Source organism: Salvia splendens, chromosome 16 (genome assembly GCF_004379255.2).
Source record: "Salvia splendens isolate huo1 chromosome 16, SspV2, whole genome shotgun sequence".
In the NCBI taxonomy this organism is placed as follows: Eukaryota; Viridiplantae; Streptophyta; class Magnoliopsida; order Lamiales; family Lamiaceae; genus Salvia; species Salvia splendens.
In genome coordinates this window covers 10,183,174-10,204,151 of record NC_056047.1, presented here as the reverse complement: position 1 = coordinate 10,204,151, position 20,978 = coordinate 10,183,174, and the positions used below count along the sequence as shown (strand labels likewise).

Below are 20,978 nucleotides of genomic sequence, written 5' to 3'. Positions count from 1 at the left end.
AAATATGATCAACCATGATTCAATCAATATGAGGTTAATTAGCTCAAATGTTTCATATCGCACCACTAAATTTAATATTTTTGCACGACAACTACACTCGTGAAATCCATGAAGTTCCATGTCATCGATGAACTAGCTAGTTCACCTATAATTTCTCCATGGAAAGTTGGAAACCGATCGACACGTAAGAATTACTATGTAATTCGTATCAACTTGCGCAAATATTAATACCATCAATTATGTCAACTACAATGCGAGTATGTAATGCCCGTGAAGAGAGATATTACCAGTTTTGCATAGTTAATTCTACCATAGACCTCGAAGTTTGTAACAAAGTCTCCTCACCCCTACCCTACACCTATTTCCTCACCTAAGTCCACATTAATCAGCTGAAAGCATAGAATTTTGTAAATGTATGATCTCAATCTCAATGATATAAATCTTGACTTTAGATTTATTTTAACTAGGTGTAATGGTTGGCAAATTATCATTTTTTATCGAAATATGGTATTTTTCGGGAATTTCATAAACTTTGACAGTCCATTGTTGAATCTCTCATACCAATCAATTAGACTCTTTTCCGGCCACATTAATTGTAATATATGGACATCATGCCTCTTAATACAATGCGGTAAAGCAAGGGAGGGATGTTTTAGAAAAGTGGTAGAAGAATTATTAGTTGAATTATTAGTTGAGAATGAGACGCAACTAATTATAGGAATACACTTACTCTAAATGGTAGTAGATACTAATTTTTGTGGACGGATAAAAATAAATATAATTATATGACTATTGATTGTGAGCGGAGAAAGTATTTATTATGTAAAACGTTGCCGTTTTAACACTTCTTTTAATTTTATGTCATTAGATTAGACTACCACATAAATACATAAGTTTTGATTTGGTCAGAAACCTAATTTAATAGTAACAAATTTTATGAGAAATACTGGATTCTATCAAAGTTCATAATTATTGAGACTATTATCCATTTAAAATATGCATGAGATGAGACTATGACCAAAACTCAATCGATAATAAAATATTATTAGGATGGTTTCGACCTCCGATTGATTATTTTTGTTTGTTTCATAGTTAACAAATCGTGCAAGGCCACCAAAAAAATATCGAGCTTATGATGGGAGTAGCAAGTGGTGTATAGATGGGGATTGACCTAGGGAATGCTTATCCTCAGCACAAGATAACAAATTGAGCACAGCTCAACATAAACCAACTTGCCCATAACACAGATGTTGACTTGCTAATTGACTTGGAGTTTATGCGTGCCATGTCGGCAACATATTACTATTAACTAATAACTACTCCTTCAAACTACTACTATTACTCTACATAGTACTCCTACACTAATAACTTAGCTAGGTTGTTTTCTTCTTTAACAAGTGAGAACATAGGATGCCATAAGTAATCCAATTCCACACCAACACCGAAAAAATCAAGGCTAGATCAAATATACTTATTGAAATTGAAAAAGACGGATATCAAATTTCTCTTTAGACATTGTAAGATGCTTCTCCTTTAATCATTAGGTCAGTCATCACGAGAGTCAATAAGAAATCACTATTATTTTTTTTTTTAAAAAAAAAAAGAGAGAGAGAGAGAATGAGTAAATGCATATGCATAAATTTTAGCTAGATTAGTAGTATTTGATGATCTTATATGGTGATATTTGTTTTATTTTTTATTCTGAACTTATTTGTGTTTGGATATTCTAATCGTGCAATTGACCAATGGGAAAACACTTTGTGCCAAAGCTCAAGTATAGCAGTAGCATGGTCCCTATATCAATTTGACAGTCAACAAAAGCCACTTGGCTAAATAATGCTCTGCCCAACTCCAGCTTGCATCCCTCTATGGCCTACTTTGATTTTAATTCCACACAATTTTTTGTTTAACCTTTTACATAATGAAGTTGTGTTTTTTTTTCGCGTCTATTTTTAATGTCAATTATTAGTGTTTGACCTTTTCAAAATGGGATCAGTTATAAGTTATGTTTATAATTTTTTAACAGGACAGCATTGATATACAGGTTGGTGTGTCACAGTTTTCTTGCACGGATCTTCAGATCATTAAATCTTGCTATTTATTTTGCCCAAGTCTTCTATCGGTGACAAAAGAATTGAGCCAAAAATTCTTCCAGACAACGACATATATGGTCATCTTTTGAAAAAACTGATTTAAGGAAATTTAAGTGTTCTTTTTTCTAAATACGGATTATAATATTGGAGTTGGAATTAAGGGGACCAGTTGATTTGTTAGTGATCTCATCGTTTCAAATTCTATCCATTTAGACTAATAAATTTAATTCTTTGCTTTATGTCATTTGAATGATCCTAAGGAGTTTGTTTTGATAATAGTATTAAATATGAACTCGAAATCTATTATAATTCGTGAAACGAGACTTAGTGAGACTTAATTAGTAGTGCTAGTAGCTTAAATGACATTTCATAGCTCTAGCTATCCCATTTTCTTCAATTTTAGTTTCTTATGTTCACACTTAATTTTATTACTACTATCTATCAATGTCTATACTTATTCTCACGTTAAATTTGTTATTTTTAGTAATAATTGATTGTTAGGACTGATTATGCAATAAATAGTTTTAAAGCTTCAGTGTTTATAGTTTTAATATTAGCTAGTGAGACTTTATGATATTATTATAATAAGTAGTATTGACTTATTATTTGGTTAAATTTATGGGAAAATCGGTGGGCTGACTCGGGAAAGGCGGGTCTGCGTCGGTGAAACACATAGTAAACAATATACATGGAGCAACAGTCAAAGATATGCTTGTCTTCAATCTTCATAATCTTATTTCTAAATTCCATATTTTCATTTTAATTTCCTCAAAATGACTTATGTAGTTATGTGTGTATTTTATAATTAAGAATCGAGGAAAATAGTATAAAATTGAAGAAAAGATGCGTTTGTTCCGGGTTAAACCGTGTGAAATGCTTAGAAGTTAGAAACAAGTTAGAAAATACAAGATGCTTTTTTTGGTTGAGTCTTACTCTCTTAGTTCATAAATAAATGAAAAGGAACTCTTAAATGGACCAAAATGATAAAAAAAATTTTTTTACTATTATGGAATGGATAGAGTAATAAAATGAGTGATGAAAGCAGTCGAATGTCGCGCATATTGATAAATAATAATAATAATAATAATAATAATAATAATAATAAAAATATGACATTTAATAATGGACATCCTAATTAAAGAAAATATGATATATTTAATAGATCGGAGGATGTATCAATTTTGTTATCACACTACTAGTTACTAATTCTATTTATTATAATTATTATTATTATTATTATTATTATTATTATTATTATTTAATTTTGAACATTTCTAGTTTGGTCAAAGATAATTCATTTTAAATGTATATTTATTTTAAATAAAAAATTTATACTGTCCCCATAAAGAAAAAGAAATGTGTACACATTCATTATTGTCGTAATATTTAGCTAATTATAACTTTATTGGTAGTTGCACTGTATATATATAGTTCTCTATTTTTTGTCAATAAAGTCAATCTTACCGTATTAAATTGGTCAAGAATATTACAGGGATACTTATTGATTCAGCCAAAATGATGTTGCGATTGAAAATAGGGCAGGCAAGTAAGGACAACATTAACATTTATTTTAAAGGAAAGTTCTATGGGGCACATTGAATTCTCAACAAGGTTGGACATTTAAATAGTCAGTGACTCAGCATTTATAAATTAAAATTACGCTTGGATAAGAATATCTCCATTTATATAGTATAAATCGGGGTTTTGATCTATGCAAAATTAGAAATGTAGAACAAAATCGTACGGAGGGCATGTTTAGATCATTGTTAGTACTATATTCTTAGGTCATTTTAACAATGTATAACCTAAAATGAACTAAAAATGACATCAAATCCAAATTTTGTAATAGGACCTAAAACTGATTAATAATGACCTTTCGTGTTTTTGGTTCATTATTGACCATTAGATCACCTAATCATAAGGTCAAGATTTGGGCTGCATTTCTGGATTTAGATGCATTCTTGTTTGGATCATCTCCCTTCTAACACGTAACTACTAGTCAAAATTTAATCAATAATATATTGGGATATATTCATTTTTAAAATCATAAATTTTGATCAAATTTATACTGGTATTTTTCACAAACTTTAAAACCAATTTAAAATATCACAAACTTTACATTTTGTTTGTTAATCTCCATCACGCCCAAAAAATATATTTTGAACAAAAACTTGTTCTACATTTTGTTTGTAATTAAACGAACGAACTGTCAATATTTTTTTATTTTTTCTAAACTTCTATTTTTGAATTTAATACACGAATATTTAGTTTTCTGATTTTTCAACCAAATAAAACTTTTCTTTAAATTGAAGCTGACATGTTAGTTGGAAGTACTAAGTGGCAAAAAGCGGCGAACATTAAAATTACATCGTTTGAATAGAAAGGGTAATTTGTCTGGAAATACAACATTTGAGGTTTTCATTTCCCACAAACTTTGAGTTTTTCCTGAATTTCCCCAAAACAATGAAACTTTTTTAATTTTCCCCCTAATGATAGATTGTAATTTTTTTTATTAGTATCAATTTATATTTATTTAAATTTGTAAAGAGTGAAATATTTTAAATAATACTCCTCTGTTGACTATAAGACCATCCACAATAACCGCCCAGCGACCGCCCAGCCGAGCGCCGGCGCTGGGCGGTTCGCTGGGCGCCCAGCCGCTGACTGGAGAGAGAAACCGCGCAGCGCTGGGCGGTGGCGTGGCGCTGGGCGGTCCTTTCGGCGCTATTGCAGCTCCCGGATCGCCCAGCGCACCGCCCAGCGCGAAAATTAATTTTTTTTTTCCGAAACACTATATATACGCGCTTTGCTCGTCATTTTCATTCGCACCACTTGTTTTAACGAGTACTCTCTCTATCTTTCTTTCTGTTCAAGATCAACAACGGGAAATGGATCTCAACAACGAGCCTAGTTCCGGGAGTAGCGGGTCACAAACTCCGTCGATCCCTGTGGGAAGTGGATGGGAGTAGCGGGTCACAAACTCCGAGGAGTGAATTGTCACTCTTTTTTATTAATGTATTTTTTTTTAAATTAATGTACTTTTTTTAAATTATTGTACTTTTTTAAATTTTAATAGTATTATTAAACTTTTCCCGTATATGTCTCGTAAATTAAATTTCGTATATTGTGTGATTGTTAATTATGTCATTTTATATAATTGTTATTAGTGATATGGCTATTGATGTGGCTGGGCTATTTATGATGTGGCTAGGCTATGACTGGGCTATTTATGATGTGGCAGGAGGATTTTTAGTGCTGATGATGTGGCAGTGGCTGGGCTATGGCTGGGCTATTGCTGGGCTATTCCTATTGTGGATGGCCTAAGCGTGTCACTTTCCTTTTTGGATGTCCCACTATAAGTGAGCCATTTCAATCCTCTATTTTTCTCTCACACATACTTTGGCTCTTTCCAATTTAACTCTTTAACTATCAATTCTTTAAATTCTGTCCCCAAAAGAAGTGGCTCGCTTATGGTGGACGGAGGAAATACTAATTTATTAGTAATTTTTTTAAAAACATATTTTAAAAACCACTTTTAAAATTTAGTAGTATTAAATTTTCAAGACATTAGACATAGTTCGATTACTTCGATATAATTAAAAAAGATTTATTGTTAAAAATAATTAAATATTATAGTACTACAATTTAGAAAAGAGCAAAATTAGAGCTTTTAAATAAGTACTACGTAAATGGTTACCCCTTGAATCTAACTTGAGACTTCAATCGACATCGATAAATTATTTAAATAGAAGCTTCTATCTATACACGGTTTCTACGTCAGCAAGATTCATCTTATTATTTCCTTGAAAAATAAAGTTCTGCGATTAACTATAAGGAATAAAACAAATGGAGTAACTAACTCAACTTGCAACAAACGTCACACAAAAGCAGCAGTCATCTAAGATATGATGGCATGATGATAAAAAGCATTACTACATATATGGTTAATTATATAATATATCTCAAATTTATAGCAGCCAACAAATGAATCATGTGCCGAAATTAATCTACTTTTCCTTTCCGCAGGCGCAAACCACAATCTTTATTATTATTATCACTATTTTTTTTATCGAACCAATCTCCATTACTCGTCACACTATTTCGAGATAATATTGAAAAATAATGCATCCAATTAAAGAGCCAAAATATCTATCCAAGACAGCTCAAATTAAAGATTCGCTTTTAGTATTTTCGTCCTTTTTATATGGGAGTATTTATTTTTATTTTTAGCTTAGCGTGCTAACTTTAGTACTACTACTATTTTAAAGTGGTGCGATAATGGTAAAGTCGCGTTTTCAGTCGGTCATTTCTGGTCATAAATTAAGTCATCTCCACTATAAAGAAGAAAAAGAAAATGAAGCATGAGGAGATGGAAAGTGCGCTTTTGTTGTGCAGGCATATATATATTATTCAAATGGACGTTTTATGTGAGATCTATCAATGGATTATGTGTGTGTAAATAAAGGAGGTAGATATACATGAATCAACACCTCTTTTTTGCTTTCGGACTAACTTGGGATTTGATGATGACATCTATATATCTTTATGCTTAATTCTAAAGATTTATGCGATAATTATAACATATGTAGCATAAACAAAACAAATATTCTTCCTTGGTGATCAGATATATATTAGCATAGATTTTAATATGAATGATTAATTAAGATTAGAGGGAAAATGATAAGGGAAATACCCTTATCAAGTGAAAAAGACAAAGAAAGTCGCAGAGAAACCGTGCTCTGTCGACAATCAGAAATTATAAATGGAAAAACTAAATAAAGATAAAAGACAATAATTATGATTTCATTGATTCCCTAATGAGAATAACAATAGGTCATATTTATAATACTCCTGTGAATAACCTAACTTACTAAACAAGATAATAAAGATACGGAAAAGATATAGTAATATAATAATAGAGATATGGGAGATATTTGGAAGATATAATCGTATCAACTCCCCCACGGTTGAAATCCACCTTGTCCTCAAGGTGGAAACCAACAAGCAACGATGAGCGTCGAGGAATCCTCCCGGGTCAAACATACACCGAATAGTTGAACACCTCCATTCACCATTTTCAGCAAAAATTACTAAGGACAGACCATGTTGGGTGCGAGTCAAGCCGGGTTTTGAAGCATTAGTCAATTCATACACTAACCTTGCTCGTCTAAGTGAGGTTAGATACCTCACCTCCAATTTCAAGCCCTTGTATGTTTCCTTTACCCCCTTGAACTTTACATTAAATTCCTTTTTATCTTCTCTGTTCTCTAGGTTTAAAGAAAACAACTCAGTCCTCTTCTGTTCAACTTCACAGACACTCTCTTTCTGCTCGACCAACTTTTTATCTTTCTCATTACAATGTCTCTCCAGAAAAAATCTCCATTCACCATCACTTTCACGCAATCCCCTTCCCCATTCCTTTTTCATTGAACACGCGAGATGTAGACGCGATGGGTGTTGGGTGTCGTCAGTGTTAGGCGGGGCCTCAGCAGCAGGCAGCAACGCCGTCGTCGAGCTTTGTCGACTCGGTGGAGAGATTACTTCACAAGATGAAACTCGTTGGTCTTCGTGGCTGCACGGAGGAATCATCGGGGCTCGTGGTGGCGGCGGGGCCACAACTGGAGGGTAAATCGGTTGGCCCTGTGGCGGTAGGTTGAACCCCGACAACAGTCCTAGTCCTGAGGTGGACTGCTGCCAATCCGAGTGAGCATTCGGTGGTTCCGGCCCAGGAAAATCAGGCGGATGGAGGCTGTCCACGCGACGGTCGGTGACAGCAAGATGAGACTCCATCTCGACAAACATCTCCATCCTCCGATCAAGCGGTTTAGTGAGCGGTGGGTGAAATCCCGCATCAACTAACGACGATTGGTCGTATGGTGGCGCCGTATATGTGGGCTGATTGTTGGTCGGTGAGTGACAATGCCAATCTGGTGGATCAGGATTGGGTTGCTGTTGTGGGCAGGGATTCCAGAAAGTCTGATCAATTGCGCCCCAATTGTAAGGCTGGTATGGCTGCTGCCAATCCGGGGGGTCGGGCGGTTGAGTGTGCGGTGGGTGAAACCCTGCGTCGACTAATGGCTGGTGGCTGTATGGTGGTTGTGGGACAGCAGATGCAACCGGCCAATTGGAGGATTGTTCATGGTATGCGTGTTGCTGTTCATCAATCTCGTCCAACTTCTTGTGTATTCTGTTGCAGGCAGCTATTATCTGGTCACATAGGTATGATATATATATTTCATCATTGGAAGTCATGGTGAGATCGCAATGAAAGCACCAGTTGATAAGGGAAATACCCTTATCAAGTGAAAAAGACAAAGAAAGTCGCAGAGAAACCGTGCCCTGTCGACAATCGGAAATTATAAATGGAAAAACTAAATAAAGATAAAAGACAATAATTATGATTTCATTGATTCCCTAATGAGAATAACAATATGTCCTATTTATAATACTCCTGTGAATAACCTAACTTACTAAACAAGATAATAAAGATACGGAAAAGATATAGTAATATAATAATAGAGATATGGGAGATATTTGGAAGATATAATCGTATCAGAAAACCTAGTCACGGAATTGAAGTTAAGCAAGTCCACTAAGTTAAGTGATTTTCCAAGACATAATCACTGAATTTACCAACCCAACCCAGTATGAGATACGAAGAAATCTTAAAACGAGTTTATCTAAATATGTGTGAATAAAAACGGGCGAATAAAACCATGATATATGCACTAACATGAGATAGTAATGATGACTAAGCTCCGAACTCACAATATTTATTGGACTATAATGTGTGAGGATATGATGATGATAATGATGATTGATGACTAAGAAGAGCACAAAACAACATAGGATATCAATCAAAGTAGTATTTCGTTCCCTAATCCCTAGTATTATGGAGTATATGTTTAGCACATATTAATAAAGAAAATGTCTCGTATTTGGGTCCAATTCAAAAAATAATTCTCAATTGTGACACAATAATTTTGAGAATGATTTTTTGAATTGGACAAAAATGATTTAGATACGAATGTTGCCTGAAAATTTTGTGAATTCAGAGTTCAAACCAAACTATTACTAGAATGGTAGTTATAGATAATAAAAGAAAAGGGATAAATGTACAATAGGGATTGAGTTATCCTCATGTTATATAACTACTGTTCCACCAACTAATTTAACAGAAGCATCATTTTGAGAGCAGCATTTAATTAGTGACGATTAGAAGATAATATAATATAATGGGTTTGATTATCCTTTACTATTTAAGGTGGAGAAGGATTTGAATAGTCTCACTTCAATATAATGTTTTTTAGTAAATACAAGAAATTATTGATCATAGACAAGTTCCCACTAGAAGAGAAAGCAGCGTCACAAAAAAAAAGATTAATTGCAACAATATTTCCTTTGAGAAACTATTTTCTTATGTATTCAAAGAATCTATAGGAAATATCATTGAAAATATTAAATTAATCACGATAAAGATAGGGTAGGCATATTGAATATATTTTCATGTTTATCTCTTCTTATAGTAGCATCTACTTTGTGATCTCAATGTAATGTATAGTGATCTAATGATTTACATTGTTACATACGGCCTATTTAATTAATAAATCAAATCATCAAAATATAACTAAATTCAAGAAATTTTATTTTGTAAATTAATGATATTTTTAGTGAAACATGCTGCAACAGGTATATATTTATTTATTTGTGGTGTTTCGAGTAAACTGAGAAAAGACAAAACATAAAGATTCATATTTCTAAGAATGACGTGTAATCTGATTAATACGTATACCTCCATGTACATCGAGAGAAAAATTGTGTGCCATATTTAATGACACGTCATTCAATGTGTAATAGGTGGTTAATAAAATGTGTTGTCTTTCTGGTGTAAGATAGTTGAATGAAAGTGACATGATTTGGAGGAATTTTATTTAAATATTGTAGCATTGTCTATTAGTGACATTTGATTTGCTACAAATCCAGTATCGACGTGGCAATTGCTTCATCCAAACATGGAAGAAAAACACGTTTATAAATTGTCCTCATTGTATCATACAAATGTACAAATAATGTAATAAGTAGAAGATCAACATTGCAAATTTTAAATCTTACCGTAAAATTTATTTATGCGGCTTATATTCAAATTTACCTAATAATCTTTTTAGATAACAAAAGCGAACCAATGTTAACAATGAAATGCAATTAATTTTTAAGACTGTTTTCTCTCCACTTAAAAAATCAGCGTTCAAATCATTAAATGGAAAATCATTATTGAATTTCTTTATTGAAAAAACAAAAGCAAATTATCCATGTTATTCACATGCAAAGTATAATATCTAAAAAGAAAATTTTAATATTTTTTTATCATTATACATATATCTTGAGGTATGATTAACAACATAACGAAATAAATACTTTCTTACCAAGAAAGTTGTCCCCATAATTTAATTGGTTTAATAATTTTAATTTAGTAATCAGAGATTCTCTATCTCTCGTTCCTGCTCAATTAGTAATCTGTTCATATTCGTAACATGTTATATTGATATTTTACATCTATTTATGATATATTAGCATTATACCGACGGTCAAAATAAATTAAATTCTTTTACCTATGTTATTTTGCCACCAATTAAGCTTTGTATCTTTTAAATCGATCCATCCGATTCCTGTGATGGTAAAGGCCCATCGACGCCCATTTTGTTTATTACTACTACCTTCTAGTAGGTTGCATTTCTCTCTAGTGTTATTTGTGGATAATATATCAATCTCAGCTTACATTGCATTTCTCTAGTGCCTTTCCTTTGATCACAAAGGCTCTTCCACTGTCTGAGATGTTTCTTGCTCATACAAAACAGTTCTTTCGCCACATTATTCAGACTCAACCCGGCGGTGTGTGTCACCATATATCTCGATTCCCGTACATTTTTATTTCAGGAATGTAACCTTTTGGAGGAAATTGGTGGCAATACATATATACTCCATGTCTGTAACTTCTCCATGTTTCTAGATCTTTCTCCTATTCAGTATTTTCCTCATGTTCTCTTATCTCATGAGTATCATATTGTTCGGAGATTCAAAATCGAGTACCATTAATTTTAGAATTTCTTACCTCGTGTATCAGAAGTGGAGAAGATTGTGAACATGGTCATATTGAGTTATTGGACTATGGTTTTACTCTCTCCTTGACTGCTAAATTGTTTGTGATGAAAATAGTATCTAATTAAAATTTATAGATTGTTGATGTTCTTGAATTTGGTTCCTCCCATTTTTTTATAACTAATTTTATATAGTGTTATTTTTTATGTTCAATATAGAGAAAACAAAATAGAAGAGAGCATAAAGTAGAGAGAGTAATATTGGTAATTTTTAGAAATGTGTTATATTGAGTGGGACATGCACATGAAGAAAGACATGTCACTGGACATAGACAATAAGTAAGGTTTCCAGGCTACGTAGTTAATTTGGCAACCGAGTTCATTGTGACTCTATGATGGAGTTATCTTGTGTGTTTTTATTGACATACTCGAGTATTAAATAATTGAAATATTGAATAGGGAAATTTTTGGATTATATTGCTCGGTTGAGTCACAATTTAATCCAATATTTACAAGAGTACATCCAACTCATACAAACATGTAATTTGATTAGGATCTAAATTCGGAAGCGATGCAACTAAATCTATATGTTGGTATAGGGAGCCATGCTGATATAGTGAAATATGAAAATACAAAAGAAAGGGGGGATGCACTTACACTCATGTGAATCCCTACTACTACTACTACTTGTTATCCCACATTCTGCTCCTGCAGACTATAGTTATCCCACATGAATCTTCCTACTTCCTCACCATCTCTAGGGTTGACCCACCTCACCCACATCTCCATACCTCTTTTTATGAGTATTTTTTCCAATCCAACTATTTTACAACATTATTTTATTTTCCACACACGGCTGCTCTCCCTATATATATATATTCCACATACTCACATTCACCATCAATTCAACACCTCACTTCATACATAGTATTTCCCCACACTTTTCTCTCTCTCAAACATCCTACCTTTCTCTCCAAGAATACCCAACAAAAATAAAAAAAAATGGACGGAAGCTCCGTCGACGAGAGCAGCACCACCGACTCCCTATCAATGACGCCGCCCCGGCCCCGGCCCCCGGTCAAGTCCCTTGACCGGGTCGGCAGCGGCGCCAGCGTGGTCCTCGACGCGGAGCACGGCGTCGAGGCGGAGTCGAGAAAACTCCCATCCTCCCGCTTCAAGGGCGTCGTCCCCCAGCCCAACGGCCGCTGGGGCGCGCAAATCTACGAGAAGCACCAGCGCGTGTGGCTCGGCACCTTCAACGAGGAGGACGAGGCCGCCCGCGCCTACGACACCGCCGCCCAGCGCTTCCGCGGCCGCGACGCCGTCACCAACTTCAAGCCGCTCTCCGACACCGCCGCCGACGAGGCCGAGTCCGCCTTCCTCAGCTCCCACTCCAAGGCCGAGATCGTCGACATGCTCAGAAAGCACACCTACAGCGACGAGCTCGAGCAGAGCCGCCGCTGCTTCGGCGCCGGCGGGAACAATAGATCGCCGGATCAGAGCGTTTTCTCGTCGGCGAAGGCGCGGGAGCAGCTGTTCGAGAAGGCGGTGACGCCGAGCGACGTCGGCAAATTGAACCGGCTTGTGATACCGAAGCAGCACGCGGAGAGGCATTTCCCTTTGCAGAGTGGGAATAGTAGCAAAGGAGTGCTGCTGAATTTCGAAGATGTGAATGGGAAAGTGTGGAGATTTCGGTATTCGTATTGGAATAGCAGCCAGAGCTATGTGCTAACCAAGGGGTGGAGCCGGTTCGTGAAGGAGAAGGATCTGCGGGCCGGGGATGTTGTGAGTTTCCAGCGCTCGACCGGCCCGGATAAGCAGCTCTACATTGATTGGAAAGTGATGACCGGAAGGGAGGCTGAGCCGGCCGGTTCGAACCGGGTTCAGATGGTGAGATTGTTTGGGGTGAATATATTTGAGGCGGTGGCGGTTGATAGGTGCGGAAGTGGGAAGAGGGCGAGGGAGATAGAGGAAATGGAGATTATAAGCGCCAAGAAACAAAGGATTATTGATGTTTTGTAGTAACAATTAGTTTTTGTTGTTGTTGGTTTTTTTTTTTATCAACTGTGAATGTAGTTGGGGAAAGGGAGGAGAAGGTGGAGTGAGATGGCGATGTTGCAACTTGCAAAAGCTTGAATTGTACAGTAAAATAGACAAAAAAGAAAGGCTTGCTCAACCTTTTAGGTTTTGATAAAAATGGGAATACAAAGCTCTCTCCATTTTATTATCTTTCATCTTGTTTTTCACATGTTATTTGGTATCGTCATGACTAATTGCAAAAATTCAACAGATAAAGTAAAATAAAATAAAAAAAATCAAAGTGCAGAAGAAAAACCCTTTGATGAAATATCTCAATTTTCTTTATTGTTTGTGCTATGGTTTAGTTGTACTTTTTGCCTTTTCAACTTTAAGTTCACAAATTTCTCCAATCACTGCTCTATATTATAATATTTGTATAAAGTGGATTAATATACGATGGCATGCAATCGACAAATTATACAATAGTTGAAATGTTGAATTGCTTTCCTTCTCTACCTCTTAATTTAGGACATGAAAGGAATTATGCATTGCTACAAAAACAATGAGACTCACTGCCAACTTGTAATAAACAAATCATTAATCGTAGTGTATAAAGCTAACTTTATTATAAAAAATAAATCACCGCTGCAAAATATTATACCACTTGTGTGTCTCACATGATTTCTGCTAAATATTTTCCATGATCCGTGTAAGATTTTATCGGATACCAAAATTATACGGTGCATGAATTAATCTGATTTTTAAGATTCAGTGATTCATATCCACGGCAGAATCATATCATGCATGAATACCGATCTCGAAAGAGCAAAATATCCCTCTCTCTTTGCATTAGTTATATATGGTAATAAATTATTTCTATCGACAAACATTATTGTTTAAACTAACGAGTTTGCCGTGGGTCTAATTTTGAATCTTTGATCATCGAGGTCTACTAAAAATATTTAAATACTAGTAGTTGGTAAATAAGCGAATCCCTATGTATGTGTGATTGTGTGTGTTTAATAAATGGGATTTCAATTTTAAATGACTTAGCATGGCCGGGATTACATGTTTATTAAATGCGTTTGACTGTATTATCATCTTAGCCAAAGATATTTGTGTAGTTATGTCAACTTGTTTATTTATGTGGACATGTATAATTGGATTATATCCATGCAATTAAGATGGAGTACTTATAGTCAAACAAACAATAATAGAACTAATTAAAGCAGTACTGTATATATTTTTCTTTATATATCGATTAGATATTTAGCAACTAAAACAATACGTCAATTGGCCTAACTATGGCATTACTTTGTGTTACAAAAAACTGGATTTTTGTGAGAAGTATGTATGGTGGTAGGCATCTCTCAAGTCAAAATTAAACTATCCTAACATAAAATTATTAATATCAAACTGTCTTCATCCCGAATTTCAGCCATATGTATGAAAAAGAAAAGTAGATTGACAATATCACAAACCATTTAAAGCGAGTATATTTTTAAAATTTCCTTCGGGACTTGAATTGGGTGATTTGCATAATTGATAGGGACTTTTTACATAGTAATTTACATTAAATTCGGATAAATTTAAAAATTGATAATATTTATAAATATTTTTAGCAAGGGCTTGAGCCCGTTGTTATGCTCACTAGGGTCCACGGTCCGCCCATGTGCCTGGTGGCTCTGAACTTTCGAATAATTGGTTGGAGAGAAAATGTTTTACAAGCTGAATTGCGTGCTGTCATCTCCTAACATATGGTGTTAGGCAAACTTTTAAAAAAAGTGATATTGGGAAGCTTAATTAATGTATAACGGCGTGATTCCGAAGCACATTAAGTAATTAAGATTATATAATTATTTGTCTACGCTCTTGCATTTTCTTGGCAACTTCCCTCTGCAGACAAAATCTATTGCTTTACTCACGTTCATGCTACACTTGATTACATATATATTCTCTCTTCTCTCACCTTCATGCTACATTGGAACGAATATATATGGTTATTTTGGACCTAGTCAATCAAGTTTATATGGCATTAATTGAGATCGTGATGATGATTTGTTTAATTATATTTGTCTCTTAATTAGGATATGATTATGTTTTCTAATTGGGATAGGCTTATTTTCCTAATTAGGATATGATCTCATGTGTGCCTATTTATATGTGAGTAGAGCACATAATTCTGTGATCGTGATCTTAAATATGTAACAACAGTCATAATATAATTTGTTCTCCGTTCTTGCCCGTGGACGTAGCCAATTGGCAACCACGTAAATTCTGTGTCTCTTTACGTTCTTTCGTTTGTCGATTACACAATTACTCTATTTTGTCACAACAAACTGGTATCTAGAGCCTGGTTTTCGGACTAGGGTTTTGAATTCCACATCTGTTAGGATTTCCGTGTTAATCGACCAAGATGTCCGCTTTGAACGTGAAGGTCGATAAATTCACTGGGAGAAATAGTTTTAGCTTATGGCAAATCAAGATGCGATCTCTGTTGAAGCAGCAGGGTTTGTGGGCGCCGCTCAAAACAAATAAGGCAATGGAGGATGATGAGGAGTGGGCAACCTTAGACGAAAAGGCCCACCCGACCATCATGTTGTGCATGTCTGACGATGCTATCATCGAAGTTGCTGAGCAGGAGACTGCTGCCACGCTTTGGACGAAGTTGGAGAGTCTATACATGACGAAGTCTCTAACCAACAAGTTGCTACTGAAACAACGTTTGTTTCGATTACGCATGCAGGAAGGTATGCCCCTTCGGGATCATCTGGAAAATTTGAACAAAATTTTGCTGGATTTGCGTAATGTTGATGTTAAAGTAGAAGACGGGGATACTGCTTTAATTCTGCTAGTTTATTTGCCTGAGTCGTACGAGAATTTCGTTGAGTCTTTTATGACTGGGAAAGAAACTCTTTCTTTGGAGGATGTTCGATCTGCTCTTCACATCAGAGAGGATCGTCAACAGGCAACGAGTACAACCACAAAAAATCTGGCATCGGGATTATCTGTTACGGGTAAGGGACAGAAGAAATTCGGACAGAAGAAGCAGAACTCCAAAAGTTCAAAAGGTCCTAAAGCCTTAGAGTCAGATGACATTTACAGATATTGTAAAGAACCAGGGCATTGGAAGATTGATTGTCCACAGATAAAGAAGAAATTGGGCAAGAAAAAGGATGCTAACGGTTCTGCGACTATGGCAGAAGCCGATGACGCAAACTAAGAAGAAGAACTGGCCTTGGTTGCCGATGAACAACCACACTGTAATGATGTGTGGATTTTGAATTCTGGAGCATCGTATCATCTCTGTCCTCACAGTGAGTATTTCACCACTTATGAGCAGATAGATGGAGGCAATGTTACCATGGCTGACAGTGCTGTCTGCAAGGTGGTTGGCATCGGCTCAATCAAGATTAGGACGCATGATGGGGTCTTTTGCACCTTGAACGATGTTAGGCATGTTCCACAAATGACGAAGAATCTGATATCGCTGAGTACTCTTAACAGTAAGGGTCTTAGTTTCAAAGGTGAGAGTGGAGTAATGCGTATTCTGAAAGGTTCGAAGGTGGTTCTGACAGCTCAGAAGCGAGGTACCTTGTATGTTCTGAGAGGTTCCATCGTGGCAAATTCTGCTGATATTGCATCATCCGAGGTTGCAACCAAGGATATGACCAAGCATATGAGGCTCGGTCATATGGGAGAACGTGGCATGAGAATCATGTCAAATCATGATTTTCTTTCTGGGCATAAAGTGCAGAAACTTGATTTCTGCCAACACTGTGTATTTGGGAAGCTTCATCGCAACAAGTTTCCAAAGAAGGGTGTTCATCGAACGAAGGGGACACTTGACTACATTCATATGGATTGTTGGGGTCACTCACGTGTTGAATCTGTTGGAGGACACAAGTATTTTGTGTCGATGATTGATGACAACTCGAGGATGACTTGGGTGATTATGATGAAACATAAAGGTGAAGCATTCAAGAAGTTCAAAGAGTGGAAGACTCTGATTGAAAACCAGACAGGGAAGAAGATCAAGCGATTGAGAATAGATAACTGTCTGGAATTTTGTTCGTCTGAGTTCAACGAGTTCTACAGGAGTGGAGGGATTGTTCGACATCACACCGTTAGACATACACCACAGCAGAATGGTGTGGCAGAACGCATGAATCAGACATTGTTGGAGAGAGCAAGATGCATGCTCTTTCATGCTGGTTTGACTAAGAAGTTTTGGGCAGAGGCAGTAAACACAACGTGTTATCTGATCAACCGCGGTCCTCACACTGGCATTGACTGTAAGATACCTTACGAGGTATGGTCTAATGATATGCCTGCAGATTATTCTTCGCTTAGAGTTTTTGGTTGTACTGTTTATTATCATGTCAGTGAGGGTAAACTAGAACCGAGAGCTAAGAAGGGTATATTTGTTGGTTATGGGAATGGAGTTAAGGGATACAGAATCTAGTCGCCTTCAGAGGATAGAATTATTCTCAGTCGGAATGTGGTGTTTGATGAAAATTCTATGCTTAACTCTACTGTGAAGTCTAGTGCTGTAGAGGATTTAGAAGGTGTTGATAAACAGGTGGAGCTGCAAGTCACTCACGATGAGAGTGAATCACAACTCCAAGGTGGAGAAGATCAACACACTACTGCTGAAGCTACTACTGATACTACTAGTTCTGATGTTAATCCAGAAGCTCGTCAGAGAAGCATTGCTATTGACAGAGCTAGGAGGACAGGTGTGAAGCCTCCTTTGAAGTACGGCTTTGAGGACATGATGGCATATGCACTACAAGTTGCCAGTGAGGTGGAAGATGAACCATCTACTGAAGAACCATCCACCTATAAGGAAGCTGTTTCGAGCAGTGAGCGTGCTAAATGGCTCGCTGCAATGGGAGAATAGATGTAATCACTATGGAAGAATCTGACATGGGAGCTAGTCAAACGGCCTAAGAGGAGAAAGATTGTTACTTGCAAATGGATCTTCAAGAAGAAGGAATGGATCACAATAGATGAGGGTATTAGATACAAAACTCGGCTAGTTGCAAGAGGGTTCACACAGAAGGAGGGGGTTGACTATAATGAGATTTTCTCGCCAGTGGTCAGACACACTTCCATCAGAGTGTTACTAGCGATGGTTGCACATTATGATCTGGAGCTTGAGTAACTAGACGTGAAGACAGCTTTCCTTCACGGATTGCTTGAAGAAGATATCTACATGACTCAGCCAGAGGGATTCATGGTTCCTGGCAAGGAGGATTATGTTTGCAAGCTGAAGAAGTCCTTGTATGGACTAAAGCAGTCTCCGAAGCAATGGTATAAGAGATTTGACAGCTACATGGTCCAGCTGGGCTACAATAGGAGTCCGTATGATTGTTGTGTGTATCATAACAAAGCTGATGATGGTTCCGTGATCTATCTCGTTCTGTATGCAGATGATATGCTTATAGATGCAAAGTCAAAATCCAAAATTCAGAAGTTAAAAGCTCATCTCAGTGCTGAATTTGATATGAAGGATTTGGGTGCTGCAAAGAAAATCCTGGGTATGGAGATTTCTAGGGATAGAGAAAAGAAGAGCTATATTGAGAAGATTTTGTCAAGATTTGACATGTCTACGTCAAAGGCTATTGATACTCAAGTGCCATAAACATTCATCTGATCATGCACCGAAATCCGAAGCTGAGGAGGAGTACATGTCTCGAGTTCCATACTCTAATGCAGTAGGGAGTTTGATGTACGCTATGGTCTGTACTAGACCAGACATAGCACAGGCTGTTAGTGTTGTCAGCAGGTTCATGAGACATCCGGGAAAGGAGCACTGGCAAGCTGTGAAGATGATTTTTCGCTACTTGAGAGGTGCGTCTGATGTTGGTCTCATTTATGGAGGTGATACTCATTGTTCAGTGACTGGTTATTCTGATTCTGACTATGCTGGAGATGTCGATAGTAGAAGATCTATGACCGGTTATGCTTTCACTCTTGGTGGTTCTGTTGTTAGTTGGAAAGCAACTTTGCAGGCTGCTATTACTTTGTCTACGACCGAAGCAGAGTATATGGCGTTGACAGAAGCTGCTAAAGAGGGAATATGGTTGAAAGGGCTAGTTGGTGATCTTGGTTTAAATCAAGATCAAGTTGTTGTGTTCTGCGATAGTCAGAGTGCTATTTGTTTAGCCAAAGATCAAGTCCGCCATGAGATGACTAAACATATTGATGTGAGGTATCATTTTCTGAAGAATGAGAAAAGAATTGAGGTGAAGAAAGTTGACACTGCTGATAATCCTGCCGATATGTTCACCAAGTCGGTCCTGCAGAGCAAGTTTCAGCATTGTTTGGACTTGCTTAATGTCATGAGATGTTAGTTGCCCATGGAGGGAAAATTTGAGGCAAGGATGAAGAAGTTTGTTTGTTTGGTATTATGATGATGCATTTGGAAGGAGGATTCAAGTCAAGGTGGGGATTATGCCTTGAATTTGTCTCCTAATTGGGATAGGATTATGTTTCCTAATGGGGATAGGCTTATTTTCCTAATTAGGATAGGATCTCATGTGTGCCTATTTATATGTGAGTAGAACACATAATTCTGTGATCGTGATCTTAAATCTGTAACAGCAGTCATAATATAATTTGTTCTCCGTTCTTGCCCGTGGACGTAGCCAATTGGCGAACCATGTAAATTCTGTGTCTCTTTACGTTCTTTCATTTGTCGATTACACAATTACTCTATTTTGTCACAACAAATTATATTCTGACTTTCTCTTTTTTTCAAATTATATTGATTTTTCTCTGAGCATCTTGCAGCATTCTCTATTCGAAAGCATGTTTAACACAAAAAAATTTTATACTCCGATCCTAATTATGCGAAACATAGCTGCACAATGATGTGCTTTTCCACAAATAATCATCACCAATCAATATTTTTTTTAGTGTCATTTATATTCTTATTAGCAACATATATGTTCAATATAAAAGTATAAAGTAGTTTCATACGACATTCTTAACGTAGATATTTTAAATAGCAAATGGTATATATAAACAATGTGTGTGTATGCGTATATAATTAGTGGATTTTGGGGGTAGAACGAAAACCATGACTTTGTCTTCAATAGAGACGCGCATAATATATATGCCATATATATTCTTTTGCACTACATAGGATAACAACAACATCAATTAATATTAATAATTTATTAATTTCTTGCAACTTGCACTACAACTTTTAATGTTGACATTAATAATTATACACAGCCCCCACAATTATCAGGACGTTTCCAATGTTAGGTGATCCAATAGGGCTAAAGTGGGTTGCCTTCTGTTGTTTACACACCTTATTTCTAACAAATAATTAAACTCCAACTGATTTTCTTGTCCTTTTTGTCATACCATCTTCAACACATACATTAATTTGATATAGCAATTTCAGAGCATTTGCATTATTTTGCTTCAGGAATTCAGTATCCTTGACTTTCCAGCATTAAATCGTAGTTGTTCCGACGGTTTATAATGGAAAAACTTTCACCCAAAAAATAAAATAAAATGACGAATTTATATAAATCAAGATGTTAATTAGGGAGTAGTACTAATTACATAGGCCGTTGGGCTGAAAGTCCACTGGACTCAATCTACCCCCAAATAGTATGTAAGTTTTGTTAAGCCCAAACATCAGCCCAACTACAATCATATTTATGCATTAGGCCCATTAGTAATTCATTTCCACATAAAAATAAATAAAATAAAATAAAATAAAAGTCTTGGTTTTGGATGACATTCAACA

The 20,978-nt window shown here is 36.1% G+C and overlaps 1 protein-coding gene across 1 annotated transcript; it reads left to right on the top strand.

The window, feature by feature from the left end:
• Positions 1-12,076: 12,076 nt before the first annotated feature.
• Positions 12,077-13,415, top strand: LOC121772145 (AP2/ERF and B3 domain-containing transcription factor RAV1-like). Its single transcript, XM_042169137.1, has one exon. The coding sequence runs from the start codon at positions 12,191-12,193 to the stop codon at positions 13,208-13,210; it is 1,020 nt and encodes a 339-aa protein (XP_042025071.1). The 5' UTR covers positions 12,077-12,190; the 3' UTR covers positions 13,211-13,415.
• Positions 13,416-20,978: the final 7,563 nt, after the last annotated feature.

Bases quoted from the DNA above. Each gene is read 5' to 3' on its own strand.
- LOC121772145 (XM_042169137.1), top strand. From the start codon at position 12,191: ATGGACGGAAGCTCCGTCGACGAGAGCAGCACCACCGACTCCCTATCA.